At 39.1% G+C, this 17,554-nt stretch overlaps 1 protein-coding gene across 3 annotated transcripts in view; it reads right to left on the reverse strand.

The window, feature by feature from the left end:
• Window positions 1-17,554, reverse strand: part of LOC150079221 (uncharacterized) — a 229,452-nt gene that overhangs the window by 107,070 nt on the left and 104,828 nt on the right. For all 3 annotated transcript variants that reach the window (XM_090383647.1, XM_090383648.1, XM_090383649.1), the window contains exons 4-5: window positions 17,076-17,165; window positions 11,065-11,202 (exon numbers count right to left, since the gene is read on the reverse strand). In XM_090383647.1, the coding sequence (XP_090239773.1) occupies window positions 11,065-11,202; window positions 17,076-17,165 (228 nt within the window). The remainder of the gene's footprint in view (window positions 1-11,064; window positions 11,203-17,075; window positions 17,166-17,554) is intronic.

Genomic DNA, 17,554 nt, shown 5'->3' on the forward strand with positions numbered 1-17,554 from the left:
ACTTTGTAGTTGATGTTTTTATAGTCCAGTAAACTTTCCAAGATAAACAAGTAACACTGTCTTGTATACACTGCCCTATCATCAATATTCAGACACTTCTATTGGTGCCGACCGGGCTAGCCGAGTGGGTAAAGTACCTGCCCGGCAACCCAAAGGTCGCGGGTTCGATTCCCGCCTCGGGCTTGGATCAAAGTACTGCAAAAACCTTGAGAGGTGCAATATGGCCACAGAAGCCGATGCGCCAACAACTACCAAATCAAAAAAAAACTTCTATTGGTAATTTGTCAGTCCTACTGAAGTACCACATGTCAGACAATTATAAATATGCTCATAGGTCTTCAAGGAACCAGTAGGACAATTATGAATGTAAGATAACACAAGTTATGGAGTTAAGACTTTCAGGGCAGAATGATAATTGGGTGCCACATATACAATCTGTCTGGTGATATTTCAATGGCATATAGCCCTAGGTTGACAAGTGGTCATGTGATCTACAAATGTAAGTAAACTGGTACTTGAACTGTCACAAAACGATTCTTCACTTGGAAGCTGAGAATATAACAAGAAAGCTCTACAAAGAATTATCTGCTCAAAAGGAAGGTTGGCATTGTCAAAACATACACAGGCACTCTGTGAGACAACTAGAACATGCATTATTACCAGTAGTGTGCAGCACACTGCATGACATGGGCTACCATTGTTATGCAGCCGTCCACATTCCACTAATCACCCCAACTAATGCCAGGCTCATTCTAACTTTGAGCAAGGTCTGAGCAAGGAATGGTTTGAGCATGCTCACTGCTGATGGGATTCTTCTTCTCGCTCAGAATAATCATCTGAGAGGGCATAAATTCAAATTGAGGAAAGACAGATGTAGGATAGATGTGCCTTTAGCCAGCAGGTAGTTGGTTGGTGGAACAGACTTCCATCCTTTGTTGTGGAAGTTGATAGCCTAAACAAATTTAAGGCTGAGCTGGACAGGTACTTGGAACGAATGAAGGGGTGAAATGGGAGTGGTTTTTTTGGCTGATGCTGCATAAGCTTACTTTCTTGCATCATATGCCTCTACTAATGCTGCCAGAAAAGTTGAAATGGCTGGCATAGGATCCCAATTTGAACCCTATGGGATGAACTTGAACATCTGGTAAGCACCAGTCCAATATGCCTGACATGAGTAGTTAACTGTTCCATAGGAGAAATGGAGAACTATATTTGCTGAGGTCTATCATTCTTTGGTGAAAAGCATACCTGAGCATTTCATGATAGCCAAAGGGAGACTGAAATGCATCCATATACTTTATAAATATGAAAATATCTTTTTTCTAGCAAAGCCTAGCTTCTTTATATCTTGTGAACTTTGCTAATACAAGGGATACATTACTAAAAAATACATACTTCTTTAATTGTAACAATGAAAGTTAGCACCAAAAAGCTGCTCCACCAGAGAATTATCTGGCATTTAAGGAATTGGTAATGGATATTCAAGAAGTTGAAGTTGATTAAGCACGGCAATTTTTTTCAAACTGGTAAGGGGAATACTGCAATAATTAAAGACAAACACCAGCCAAGGAATAAAAAAATTTTTACTATAAAAATAATAAAATAATGTGATACGCTATCAGAAGACTAAAATATTACAATAAATTACGATAAAATAAACTACGATAAAACATTAAAAATATAGTTGAAAATATACCGAAGCAATAAAACCTGAAGCTTTCAGAGACTGCTGTCTCCTTCTTCAACAGTACACTATTACTGCAATGACACATCCTTAAGTAGCAAACCCATGGCACTCGTGCACATGGTCCATCAGACACATGGTCGGCATTCCCCACGCGCGCATCGGAAACTGAAGTGGCTCGGGAGCGTGATAAACAGAACTGGTCATCCCGTCTGGGGACAACCGCCTCAAACAGGGGGTGTAAACGTATCCCCCTGTCCCTGTTAATAGTATTATGACTGGATGAACCGATTCGCAAGCTCTCGAGCCACTTGCGTTCCCAAAATCCATGGGCATGGTCCGTAATGACCGCGTCGTCTTCAGGGGAGATCCGATGCTGCTTCTCCCAGAAATGCTCTGCCACAGCAGACCTCACATAATTAGTAGTCTTAATAGAGGTCATGTGCACCCCAGATGGTCTTTTAAACGTCTCCCCCACATAACATTCCTGACAATCCCGGGCACTTAACCTCATAGACCACACTATTAGTATAGTCTTGGGCTACGGGATCTTTAACTTGAGACACCACTGTGTGCCATCTCCATCCCGGAAGTTGCACACAGCGGGTCTGACACTCCCGCAGTGCCTACAATGCGTTCTGAAACGCCCGGATAGTAAGGAATGTATGCGGTAGCCACAGGGGCAGGAGACTCCCTACGATTGGACTCTACCCTATAAATATATTTGTCCAAGACCCTCTGGGGATACCGACACTTCCTGAGGTCTGCTATGACTGCAAATTTCCATTTCCTTATTCTCGGGGGTACTACAGTGGGTCCCCACCCTATTCAACAATGCCCTGGCTACACTATTCTTATGATAAGCCTGTGCCGGGCAGTAATGAACATACTGGCCACGGCACATAGGCTTTCTATAAATCGTTTTCTTAATTCTAGACCCATCTCTGCTAACCAGAACATCCAGAAATGGGAGGGACCCGGATTTTTCCACCTCAGAGGTGAATTTTATAAATGGGGAGAAGCTGTTAAGTAAACAGAGCACCTCATCTTCCTTCCACTTTTTTAAAATGGTGAATGTATCGTCCACATATCTCCTCCACTCGCACATGGGGAAATCCAACTGATGAAACATCCTGGTTTCCAGTTACTCCATTGCCAAATTGGCCACAATGGGGGAACCCATGGCCATGTCATGGACCTGCTTGTACATAACTTTTTGAAAGATCACGGTAGTGCTAGCGAGGCAAAACTAAATGCCTTTACGAATATCATCAATACTTAGTTAAACAGTTTACTAAAGAGCAGGAGGAAGTACTGAGCCTGGGTCCAAAGTTTGCTTTAGTACCTGCTAGGCCTCCAATTGTAGAGATAGCTATGGGAGTGGAAAAAGCCATCAACAAACTACCCGTGACCCAAGCTAAGGAGATACGGGTTAGGATTGTGGTTATTTTAAGTCAGGCCAGGACGGCGCATTCTAATCTTAGCCATAGACATGAAAGAGCATTAAGACAACTTAGAAAGGATGAGCATATTATAATGTTACCTGCCGATAAAGGCAGATCCACAGTTATACTGAACAAAGAAGATTATTGTGCAAAAGATCTGGATATTTTATAGGATACCAACATATATAAAGTTACCTATCGAAATCCATTAGCTAGTTTGGAGAGAAGTTAACAACATCATACAGGGCTGGCATAAGGCTGGTAAAATAACTGAAGTTCATTGGATTCTTCATGCCTCAGGATGTCAATTACCCCGGTTCTATGGACTCCCAAAGACGCACAAGGTGGGCATTCCACTGAGGCCAATAGTATCGTTTGTGGGTAGTCCCACCTATGCCTTATCTGCATTTTTAGCTAGAGTTATTGCTCCTATAGTGGGACACTCCAGTTTAGTAGTTAAGGATAGCAAGGAATTTGTGAACTTTATAAGAAGCCAGTCTATAGGTGAAGATGAATTTATGATCTCGTTTGACGTTGAATCTCTGTTCACATCCAGTTGATATAGATGAACAGTGCACTGTTGAGTCAGTTTGGTGTGACATAAGCACTGCGAAAGCAAAAATAAGAGTAGGAGTGTGTTATAAGGCCTAATGACTCGAATGAGTACAATGAACAATTGTACAGAGAAATAGAGTGGGCTAGTAAATTGGAATGTCTTATAATGGGGGATTTTAACTTTCCAGATATTGACTGGAACTTGTGGGTTGGGCACTCACACACTAGTCAGACTGTTGTGGATTTATTAGATGATTGTTTTCTGCAGCAGCATGTTCGAGAGGCAACCAGAGAAAGTAATACTCTTGATCTGGTTATCAGCAGTGATTTCATCTATTAAGAATTTGCAGATAAAGGAATCACTAGGTGGCAGTGATCACAGTGTACTGATGTGGGATTTACTTAAAGATTTAATTACCATCAGGGGTAAAGGAAAGAGTTTTTGCTTCCGTAAAGGCGAGTACAGTGGTCTCCGACGGTTTTTAAATTCTGTACAGTGGGATACACTGACGATGTTACCAACAGTAAATTCTAAGTGGGAAGCATTCAAGGAATTAATCGTGGATGCTACTAAAAGTTTCATACCTATTAAGAAATATTTTTCAAGGTTTAGGCCTAAATGGTTGTCAAATGAACTAATGAGACTCGTAACAGAGAAGAAAAATGCATGGGATGCATATAAATTATCAAGCGACTCGGAAGCCTATGGCAGATATAAGCTAATCTGTAATCAGGTGACAAAGGAAGTTAGGCAGGCAAAGGCAGATTACGAGAAATCCTTGGAAAAAGATGCTAAGAAAAACAGCAAGGATTTCTTTACTTATATAACCTCTAAAAGGAAGGGGATGAATCTGATTGGTCCACTTGACATAGATGGTTCGACTGTTGATGATCCTGCAAAGATAGCAAACAAACTGAATGAGTATTTTGCATCTACATTCACAAATGAGGAATTATTAAGGTTGGAAAATGGCAGAAGGTTATCAAATTGTAGTAGGATACTTAATGATTTTGGAATAACTGAAAGCAAAGTGGAGGAGAAATTGTTGAAGTTAAACATAAGAAAAGAACCTGGGGTGGATGGGATCTATCCAGTTATATTAAAGGAGGCAGCAAAGCAATTAAGCAAACCCTTAGCCATAATTATGAGAGCGTCCTTGGACTCAGGGGAGGTTCCCACGGACTGGAGATGTGCAAATGTATCCCCAATTCACAAAGGGGGATCGAAGGGTGACACGAGTAATTACAGACCAGTTAGTTTAACTTCTGTTCCGGGTAAAATAATGGAGTCACTGGTTAAAGAAGCATTGCAGGATCATCTAGACAAGACTGCAGCAATAATTCAGACACAGCATGGGTTTAAGGGAAAGTCTTGTCTGACAAATTTGATAGGATATTATGATGTGGTTACAAAGGAACTGGATGCAAAAAATAATTTTGATATATATTTGGATTTCAGGAAAGCTTTTGCACATGGAAGACTATTGTACAAATTGGAGCAGAATGGTATTAAGGGTAAGTTGCTACAATGGATAAAAGGATGGTTAAGTGGGAGAAGACAGAGTGTGGTAATCAATGGGTGCTACTCTTCTTGGACTAATGTTATTAGTGGAGTCCCACAGGGTTCGGTGTTAGGTCCACTGTGTTTTGTATATTTATCAATGATACAAAGGTTGGCAGGGTTGTTAATGACAGTAATGGCAGTGTGCTACTGCAACAGGATCTAGATAATTTAGACAGATGGGCTAAGAAGTGGCAACTGAAGTTTAACCTTGACAAATGCAAAGTACTGCATATGGGTAGAAGTAACCCCAGAGAAACATACCAACTATGTGGTACTACACTTAAGGTGGTAGAAAATGAAAGACCTGGGAGTAATTGTGCAGTCAGATATGAAGTTTTCTGAGCAATGCAGACAGGCTGCCAGGGCAGGTCATGGGGTTTTGTCAATGATATATAGGAATTTTGCTAGCAGGGAAAAGGAGGTGATTATCCCTCTGTATAAGGCAATGGTCAGGCCACGCCTTGAGTACTGCGTACAGGTCTGGAGGCCTCATTTTAGGAAGGATGTAGATTTACTTGAGCGTGTACAGAGAAGGGCAACAAGATTGGTGAGGGGAATGAAGGGATCCTCTTATCAAGAGAGGCTTAAGTTCTGCAAATTGCAGTGGCTGGAGACTAGGCACCTGCGCAGTGATCTGACTGAGGTGTATAAGGCTTTGAATGGGTTCAGCATGCTGAATTCTGATGGGATCCTTCCACTTGTTCAGATTACGAACCTAAGGGGGCATGAATTCAAATTAAGAAAAGACAGATGTAGAATAGATGTGCGGAAATTTGCCTTTAGCCAGCAGGTGGTTAATTTCTGGAACAAACTTCCATCTGTCGTGGAAGTTGATAGGTTGAATAAATTTAAGAAGGAATTGGACAGGCATTTGGAGGGAATAGTGTGATTTTTTTTTTTTTTTTTTTTTTGGCTGATGCTGCATAAGTTCATACACTTTCTTGCATCACATGCCACTACTAATGTATCCCCCATTGGACATGGGGTGCATTGTGTAAGGTTGGCCTTTGAGCAGGATGATAACTTAAGTGCTAGATGTTTACTGAGTATTGATGATATTTATAAAGGCATTGAGTTTTGACTCGCTTGCACTACCATGATCTTTCAAAAAGTTATGCACAAGCAGGTCCATGGCACGGCCATGGGTTCCTCCATTAGTGCCATTGTGGCCAATTTGGCATTGGAGGAACTGGAAACCAGGATGTTCCATCAGTTGGATTTCCCCATGCGCGAGTGGAGGAGATATGTGGACGATACGTTCACCATTTTAAAAAAAGGGGAAGGAAGACGAGGTGCTCAGTTTACAATAGCTTTGGCAAGAGACCAGAATGCTCGGCTACCATTAGGGCAAGAATGCAAGTTTTCTACTCTTAACCTGTTCAAAATCTAGTTTGGACTGATTAATAACTGCTTTACAATTGTTGCAAGCTTTGGTGTAGGCAGAAAATGAAACAAGCCAATTATGATATGCAACTCCTTCTCTTGAACAGCCTTAGCAAATTTATTGGAATACTAAGTTTTAGATAAAAGAGATTTTAAAGTGGAATGCGGAATAAAGGATTCCATTCCTACAAAAATAATTTCACTGACATGATCTGAGCAATCGTTGACATCAGAAGTTTTGAAACAGTAATCCGACCAAATAAAATCAATCTCGCAGGTCATCCCATTTTGCATTCTTGTAATGCCAAACAACACTAAGTTGGGAATAGCCATGGGATAAAGGCTCCATTGGAGAATAGATGATCACCAAGTTGTGATCTGAGGTGACTAAAGGACCACTCACTTCGTCTATGTACTTAGAAGGGTTGTTTGTGAGAAAAAGATCAAGCATGTTGGTTGTATGGTTAGGATTGTCTGGTATTTTGGTAGGTAAATGAACAATCTGTGCAAGGTCATTAATAATTGCAAAAGCCTCAGCATCTCGACCAGCTGCGTCGGTGTGACTAGAAAATGGAAATCAGCTGGAGTTGTGAACATTAAAATCATCAAGGAAAATTACCACACTGTTAGGAAAGTTGGACTTTAGAAAGTCAAGTTCCAAAGAGAGGAAGTCAAAGAGCTCCAAGTAAATAGTGGTGTTGGGAGAACAGTAGAGACAACAGATGAATTTGACAGAATGAGGTAGAGAGATTTTAAGCCAGAGAAGATCGAAAAGAGGAGATTGCAAATTACCAAGTTTTTGAAGGGAAATATTGGAATGGACACACGCACAAGTACCACCTTTGAGGCAAAAGGAATCATACATCGAATAATTTGTGTAACTGAGATGAGCAGTAGTTGAATCAACCGATAACTGAGATCCTTCAGAAAAAGTACATGAGATTTGGCAGACTGCAGGTGGAAATGGACATCGTTGAGATCAGAACTGAGACCATGTTTATTTGCAAAATGAACTAGGAAGTGTTTGGGAGGTTTAGATCTTTTTGCAGATAAGCTTACTCTATTAGTCTGACAATTCATGGCATATTCAACAGTAAGAAAAAGTGGGGTGACATGCTGTATGAAGTAATGAATTTTTGGATATGGTGTTCACATGGTAAGAATATACCCAGATCCTTGACATAATGTGGCCTCGACAATGCCCATCAAGACTCACTATAATTAATACCACATATATCACATAGGCCTCCGTAGCCAAGTGGTCATGAGCAGGAGTGCAGTAGCACACGCTACTTGAGTAGACCAGGGTTCAAGCCCCTGACTGCTGAATATGGTTGATCTGCCAACTCGCACTTCACGATTGTGGCAGATTATAGTCCATTTCCCTCAGCATGAATTGTTGAGGAAGCTTCCATCCTGCAGTGGGTTGATAATGGCTGCACTTTACCTTTTTTACCATACATCACGTGAAATTAATAATATAGTTTAAGCTAATTGTCTAAAGTTGTTGTATAGCACGATAGTTGTGTTCCTAGAAACCCTTGTGCAATGCAAAATCGTGCAATGTAACCAAAAGGCACTATGGGAAAAATAGGGTGAGGTGCCGACCACCCAATATTGAACACATTTGTAACCAAAACATTACCAAACACAATAAATAATTGTAATAAAATACGTAAGTATTTTATTACGACTGTTACGTAATAAAATATTGCTAATGCTTTTGCTGCTATCGCAAGCAAAGTTGTTTTTTGTTTGATTTTCTATCCAAACAGATGGCAGCCATTCCATCTCTTCTCTTCCAATTCTTTGTCTTAATCTAATGGATTTTAATTACACTTTTGAGTTGTTCCTGCTACAAAAGTTGTTTTTATTTTCTCTGCATTCTTTCTAATTCTCGGCGTTGCCTCATTTAGTCCTGTAGCACGTGCAATATCACATGGTCTTTCGTTTTGCTCAAAGCGTTTCACAATTTCATATTTTTTCTCTATCGACAGAGGCGGACTGGCCATAAGCCTTACCGGGGAAACCCTGGTGGGACGGAGGCCGGTGTGATTTTGGCCGTAAACCATAGTATGAGGCCACTAGAAATTTTCCCGGGTAAGAATTTTTGAACCAGTCCGCCTCTGTTTATCGATATTGCTTTTCTTTTTCTCTCTGAATCTGCAGCGTCTTCACAGGGCGCTTCCTTTTCACACCTTTTAAGTATTTTACTCATTTTTAGGGAATAAAGCACATTTACAAAACTAGGTGGCCGCTTGATACACAAACAAAGCTGCACGTGTAGAAACTGAATAAACAACACCGTAAAGGCAGAGATACCCTTAACCTCTTACTAAAGCACATCTCTAGGGGTTACTATCATAAAACAATTTCCAGTTGCGTTTCTGTTAGTGGAATCTGTTATAAACTATCTAATTGCATTTGTGATTATACTGATAGCTGGGATTGTGTTGGTTTTTACATTATTATGGCAAAATGTTTCCCCTTCACTGATATAAAAAACAAATACATCTTCAGAATCTTCTCCATTCCTATCGTGTTGAGTTCGGTTGTGGCGATTCTGCGTTCGACTGCCATTTCTTGTAAACACAAAGGTGAATCGTGCATAAGCAAATTTGGTTAGTGTTATATAAGATATTGTTCCCCTATTTATAAATTGTGTATGATCAAATTTGTGTAGTGTAAACACGTGTTATATGAGGACTGACTACATTTAAGGTAGTGTTTCAGACATTTTACTGATACCATCATCAGACCATGCTGTTCAGGGGCAGAAAAATATAAAGGGTTACAATTTTGAATATATTACAATTACCAATATTACAATTACATAAGTTAATTGTGAATTATAAATCTAAAGTATTAAGTTTGAATCACTGTTACAAAAGAATACATTAAATTAAGTGAAATCAAACACAAAGATTACAGTCTTACCTACTGGCAGACTCCTCATTTATGTTCTCAAAAACCTGATGTGTATACAGGCCAGCAGTTAATTTACAGGTGAGGGATTAAGACCATTATCCAATGGAATAGTGCCAAGTGGGTTCTACCCTGGATCCAGTGGTTCATGTGTAGTGGAAGCCTGGGGTGATCTTTACTCTTATAATTTGAACTAATGTGCATACATGCACCCCTTGCCTGTATGCACATCAGGTTTATGGGAGCATCGATAAGAGGAGTCTAGGCAGGTAAGAATGTAATCTTTGTGTTGATTTCATTTAATTTAATATCTGTTTTGTATTGTAACAGTGATTCAAACTAAATTAATACTTTAGACTTTTTCACAATTAACATCAGAGTTGGTGTGCAGGCCGGTTCTGGGGGTCTGGAGGGGTTGTATGTGGGCTGCTCTGGATATCTGGATTATTTTCTGCCCACCAACAGCATAGTTTGATGATGGGTATTGCTAAGATGCTTGAAATGTCACCTTAAATGTATAGTGGTTTAGGCAATTAACTTAATAAACTATATTATTAATTTCATGTGGTATATATGAGTAGTATTAATTATTGTCCTTCACTAACTATATTTCTTAATATAGTTAGGGAAGGACTTCTCTAACTATATGTAATGTCCTTCCATAACTATATTTCTTTCTTAAATAATTGTCCTTAAATGCAAGAGTGTAAGGTGTGAATGTTTGCTGTAATTAAATTTTAAGCATTCAACCTACACATTTGATTGAATTGAATTAAAAGGATGATTGCCAGAATTTTAAGGTCCAACTAACAGTACACCATGTATTTCTGCACACAATATCATTAAGGGATTATGGATATCTGTATAATTTATGAGACCACACCTAAAGATAAATAAAACAATTGAGAGTGAAATTTTTATGGTTAAAAATGATTCCAGAACTAGGGGCCATAAATTCAAGTTACGGAGGAAGACGTTCAGACTGGATTGCAGGAAATTTTATTTTAGCTAGCAAGTTTTAAATTACTGGAATGAATTACCTACATGGGTGGTAGAGGCTGACATTTTGGGGAAATTCAAAAGGTCAGCTGCATAGTTACCTACAGGAAGAGGGAAACTCATGGGTTGTCTATTCCCTTCTCTTTTATTAATTAATTTTTATTTTTTTTAGCTGGTGTTGCATAAGCCATAGGCTTATGCAACACCAGCTAAAAAAAATAAAACCATGTGGCCATTGCTAATACTAATAATTGTAAATAGTAAAAACCTAACAGTACAATAAATAAGATATTTTATTTGAGATAAAGAGAAAGTAGAAATCTGATACTGAATGTTAAACGTAGAATAGATTTTATTAACGGCATGGCAACTATTTTAGGCAGCACCTGTGACAAGTACCTCACCTGCATACCCCTAGTGCTGGCCCTGACTTAAAAAAAAAAAAGCCCTTTCCCTTACCAAAAACATGTGCTTAACAAATTTAGAAAAAGAGGAACCGAAGTATTTACTCTACGTGGCTGTCTTGGCTGAGGCCGCCTACGTGGGAACCAACGCCCACCACCACGGAAACGTCTTCTGTCTGCAGCATATGGACTTCCTTTCACAGGGGTTCCATTCGGTCCTGTTACATTGGCCGCTTCATTTCCCTGTAGGGTAAATTAAAAAACATTTTAACCAAAAAAAAAAAAAAAAAAAAGCAATGCATTTATCTGAGTTGCAACAAAGACAACTCAGGCCATGATGTTGTTTTATTCTGAGGTTTCCCAAAGGAAAAAGCCTTACATTAACTCAATATTCAGGTGAAGAAGATCATAGAAACAATCATTCAATTCAATGGAAGGATTTGAATCACACCTTTACAATACAAAGACAAAAACATGGCTGGTGAAATTTCATATAATCCATAAGAGAATCTACAGTTAATCTTGTATGAGACAAATAGTAAATATAAATTTGGAATTGCATATAGTATTACAGTCATACATAAAAATGAATATCAAATATCAAACTAAGATGCTCCCATCCCACAAAAGAGGGGTGAGTTAAGCATTTACCAGCAAGAATAAAGCATAAATGACAATGTTTACTGCTAATAAATATCAACTGTAAGAGCAGATGAATATACAATGCTGCAAATTGAGACTGTTGTGCTTTGATAACAAACAAAGCTGATTTTCATTATCTGATTAGATCTGGAAATGAAAATTTGGGTGGTAGAAAATGTAGTGTATCCGATGATGCATATTACATTTGTGCTCAAAATGTAACTCACTGATTAAACTTGCACAGACATCTTTTCAGGAGTATGCACACAAACTCAGTGATCACTGGATTACAATTACCTATTTAATACCATGTTGGGACACTGTTTGTACAGATAACAGTTGCTATTTGCCTAGGAATTGGCTCTACTAGATGTCTGTAGGAATCTGCAGCCATGCTGCTTGCAAGGCTTTCCACAGTGTCGGAATAGAATACTTGCGTATCCATATGTCTTGCATCATTTTTCAAAACATCCCACAGGTGTTATATTGAATTGATGTCAGGGGAATTTGGAGGCCAATCAAGATGGGTGATACTTTCACTGTGTTCCATGAACCACTTCATGCATAGTCTTGGAAAATTCCATTTCTGTCCAGAAAAAATGCAATATTGCAGGGTGCACACAGTGTGTGGAACTCAGTGTGTATGTGTGTGGACTAATGTTTCATATGTGAAACATTAGTCAACACACACACACACACACACACAGTTCTAGTTCTTGCCAGCAAAACATGCCCCATATTAAGCAGCCAGTGCCACCTGCCTGGATAGTGGTACTATGCGTGATGAGTCCACGGACTCTTGTGGCTTGTGCCACATGAAGGCATACACTGGAGTGTTGCACAAAAGTTATTTACACTCATTTCCAGTCTTCAATCAGCATGTAATTGATGCCACAGCATTTGCTGTCGATGATGATCAGTGGTGAGGGGAAGGTGTCTCTTGGGTTGTCTGCTATGGAATCCTATACATCTGAGTGTGCAGTGCATCATCATTTGCACTATAGTATATTCACCATATAGTGTTGCAAAGTCAACTGTTGCATAGTGACCTGCCACTGAGCCTGTACAATCCACAGTACCTTTCATCCACCATGAACATTCACCTTGCATAATCCTTTACATTAGCAGGAAGTGGTTTGACCTCTGTACAGAGACTCTTTAAGTGAATTAGCATATATACATAAATTGCCTTTATTTTCACCATGTCCATCCATATGTAATAACTTCACTCCCAATCGATGGATTTTCATTAAATCGGACGAAGAGAAATCTGGCAATTATTTCTCTTCTTTGTTTTTTATAAATATCAAATAGGTGATTCATGTACAGTGGAGCTTGGGTAATTCAAACCTGAATGGGCCATCAAAATTACTTAAAATTATCATTGGTACAGGCATATGACGCTAGAAAGCAAGCTTATACAGAATCAGCCAAAAAACCATTTCACACATCCATTGCTCTAAAAGCTTGTCCAGTTCTTCCTTGAGTTTATTTAAGCTATCAACTTCCATAATGACAGATGGAAGTTTGTTCCAGCAATCAACTACCCGTTGGTTAAACGCAAAATTTCCATACAACTATTCTACAACTGCCCTTCCTCAATTTTAATTTATGCTTCCTCAGGTGCAAAACGTGAGAAAGTGGAAGAATCCTATTAGCATTGAGCTTGCTCAACCCATTCATAGCCTTATACACCTCAATCAGATCACCTTGCAGGTGCCTAGTCTCCAGATGCAGCCTGACCATTGCCTTATACAAAGAGGTAATCATCTCCTTATCCCTGCTAGCAAAATTCATGTATATCACTTGACAAGACCCCCATGACCTGCTCTGGCAGCCTGTCAATGCCTCCTGTGTGTTCTTCCGTCAAAAGGATGTTAGAAAAATTTTAAACAATCTTAATGCTGAGATTGTTCTGTCATCATTTTACACTTTCTTATTCCACCAGTGTTTTTCTTTTTTTCTTTTTTTTTTTTTTGAAAATTTGCTCACATCCAGGCAATTCCTAAAAAGGGTGACAAATCTTTTTTTTTTTTTTTTCACTCTTCTATTCTTTCTAAAGAAAAGGAGAAATCTACTAACCTAATCTATCTAGTAACTTTCCATCTAACGAATGATATGCCAATATAGATTCCATCAGTTATGATCCACCGGCAATATACTGGCTTGTGTTAACCTCCTATGGTTAAATCCAGTGGAATATTAGACAAAATTCAAGCTGTTGCCCTTGACATTTTAAAGGCTTTTAACTGTTCGGCATAAAGGTCTTCTAAATAAGTTTCTATTAATGGACTGCAACTGTTTTTTTTTTTTTTTTTTTTTTTTAATTGGGTATCCAGCTTCCTCTCTTATCGCCCAATGTTAGCAAGTAGGTGGTAGATGATTCTCTCCTTTGACTTCTCTATTAATGCTGGTGTTCCCCAAGGTTCAGTTCTTTCTTTGTTTCTTTCACTGTTTTTCCTGTTGTATATTAATAACCTTCTGTTGACTGGAAATCCTATTTCATAGTTTTGCTGATGATAGCACATTGCATTCCACTTTCTAGTTTGAGAAACCTTGCCATGTACAAACAGCTTAAACATCTTGAATATCTACTACCAATTCCCTAAACTTTGCTCTCCAAATAATTCTACAAGGGGGCAGAGATAAGTTAGTTAATTTCAATCCTAAAACTCAGTCCAGTCTTATATCTTGCAAAAGAGATTCTTCTGCTCCTATGATGATCTTTGATTTCACTCAGATTTCTAGACAAGATCACATATCCCTGTTAGGGATTATGTTGATTTTTAATCTCTCTTGGCATAAGCACATCACATATACTGTTTCCTATTAATCTAAAAAATTTAAACTTTTCTCTTTCACTCTCAGCATTACTTTTCTTCCAATCAGCTCCTGACTCTATACAATCTCAAATCCAACCTACTGTGTAATACAGTTCTGACATCTGGGGCAGTGCTCTCTCGTCTCTCTCTCTCTCTCTCTCTCAGCATTACTTTTCTTCCAATCAGCTCCTGACTCTATACAATCTCAAAACCAACCTACTGTGTAATACAGTTCTGACATCTGGGGCAGTGCTCTCTCTCTCTCTCTCTCTCTCTCTCTCTCTCTCTCTCTCTCTCTCTCTCTCTCTCTCTCTCTTAAACTATTCAAAATAGGGCAGTTAGATTAGTTGATGACCCATCTCTTACAAAGTCTGTCCACTTTGTCAGTTCTGTTTATGTTGCATGCCTTTAATATAGATACTTCCACAGGGTTTTCTTAATGGCTTCTATAAATACCGTCTTTCAAACCAGTCCGAAGATGTGCCACAACCAATACGCATCTTCTTACTGTCAAACTTCACTCACAGAACCAACGTTTCTTCTTCCTCATTTATTCTTTCAACTTCTGTTTTCTGGAACAACCTCCCTTTACATGCACTTCCTGAAAATTACAATCTACAGAAGTTAGAGTGTAATGTCAACAAGTATCTCCTTTCCCCTTCTCAACCTTCGATCCATGCATGATACCAAGTACTATAGATTCTATTACCTATTGTGTTTGGGGTTTTCATATACAGGGTTCTCAAAAATATTGGTACAAACATTTAGGGGAGGTAGGTAACATCTAAAGGAATGTGAATTGCATAGGAACCCATAACCGGAAACGTCACTTAAGTCGGTACACGGCGCTGTTCATCAGTTCACGAGAGGGAAAATTTCTGGTTTACTCATTCAAGCAGTAGTCGCCACACGAAAAGAAGGCATCAATATACGAACTGTGAGCCGGCAGACATGCACCTAGTGTATGGATTAGCAGAGGGCAACGGATGAGTCACTCAACGAATTTATGGAGAATGCTTCCAGACATACATGTACCGGACCATCGTTTGTTTGTGCATCAAAATTTGTGCGATTACAGGCCATTTAGGGGTAACAGGAGTAGTGTGGGCAAACCACGTTCGATGCAAACTCCCGCCATGGAAGAAAGTGTGTTGAATGCCGTCCAGAATATTCCTACTACCAGCACATGTGCCGTTGCCTCTGCCTTAGGAGTGTCACGTTGCAGTATACAGCGTGTCAGGCACGACGATTCCATACACCGCTTTCATCTCCAAAGGGTTCAGTACTGCTTCCCCAAGATCATCCTGCACGTACGTGTGGCTTTTGCACAGTGGTTTCTCCAAGAAAATGCTCAAGACTTGAATTTTCCAGCCTATGTTTTGTTCATGGATGAGGCTTATTCAATCAGCACAATGCTCGTGTGTGGGCTCACGCCAACCCACATGGTGGGCGGCCCCCCAACAACATCGCTTCGCAAGAAATGTGCTGGCAGGTATGGTCGGTGACTGCTTAGTCGGCTCATACCTGTTACCATCCCGCATGAACTCTGCTAAATATCGGATCTTTCTTGAACAGGTTCTACCAGGGTTACTTGACGATGTTCCAGCAAATGTGAGACGCAACATTTGGTTTCAACATGACGGGGCGCCTGCCCATTATAGAAGGTGTGTTAGTGACCATCTGAACAGGCGTTTTGGCATCGATGGATTGGCCCCCATGCTCACCTGATTTATCGAGCCTTGATTTCTTTCTGTGGGGGCCCTCAAATCTATCGTGTATGAATTGCCTGTGGAGACAAATGGATCTCATGGCGAGACTCGTCTGTGTTGCTGCTACTGTCAAAGAAACTCCAGGTGTGTTCGACCATGTCCGCCAATCCATGCTGCGTCAGTGTCATGCATGCATCACGTCTCGTGGTGGAACCTTCTAGCATCTGTTGTAACATCATGAAATGCACCCATCTCTTACTCCATTATTAATATTATGTCAAATAAATGTCTGCCACTAATTACTGTCTTGTGTCACTGCTACTACTTTCCCCGTGACGTTTCCGGTTATGGGCTCCTATGTGATTCACATTCCTTTAAATGTTACCTACCTCCCCTAAACATTTGTACCAATATTTTTGAGACACCCTGTACGTATGTGTGTATCCACACACACACACACACACACACACACACACAGCATATTCCGTGGGTAGTTTTCCAAATTTATAAACTGAAGAGAGGGCAGATTCTAGAAAGAAACCTCACTATTTCATTTCTTCACTTCCTTAAATGAAAATATAGTATAGAATAATCCACTCCAATTTCTGTATTTAATATGCAGATTGAGAATACACAACTAGTCCTTGACTTATAACTTCAGACTTACGAAATTTTTAAGACTGATATTTGTTACGTGTCAGGTTATTGTGGTGAAATTGAGATATATTGTGGTAATAAAATCAGGGATATAGTAGCAATATTTTATTAGTGATTCCTGAGTTATGTAAAAATAAAAACTTATGTAAGAAGTCTGGGAACATATGTCAGGATAGACTGTACTGTATATAAGCATTTGCTTAATAATGCACAGAAAAACACGGCAATCATAGTATGTACATAGTCAATAGAAAAAATGCTGACATCCCCACTCCCCTCAACTTACCTTTTCACCAACTACAACATCAAATTCTACAACCTCTCCATCTCCAACACTTCGGACCATCTTTTTTGGATTATTCTTTTTAATAGCAGTCTACAAAGAATATATATTAATAAATGTTAACTTATGTATCTTAGCTTAATGTGTTTAAGCAAAAATGAAAGTAACACTTCAAATACTCAGATACACTGACAACTTTACTTTTAATATGATGAGGAAATGAGCATTAAAATAAAACACTACAGATAAACAATAAGTTCTCTATAATTAATAACTTTATGAAATTCACATTCTTTAATTATCTGTGTCCTTTCCTAGATAACATTTTCAAATGCTAAAATTATCACTAAAGACTACGTTTAGATGATAAAAAGCCATAAATTCTAAAAAGGAATTTATGGCTTTATTTTAAACCATTCATTAGTTCAGATGATGAAAATATTTTGCATCTATATTCACACATGGAGATGACATTAACAGAA

This window comes from Mastigoproctus giganteus, chromosome 10 (assembly GCF_048544385.1).
Source record: "Mastigoproctus giganteus isolate SK-2022 chromosome 10, ASM4854438v1, whole genome shotgun sequence".
Lineage (NCBI taxonomy): Eukaryota > Metazoa > Arthropoda > Arachnida > Uropygi > Thelyphonidae > Mastigoproctus > Mastigoproctus giganteus.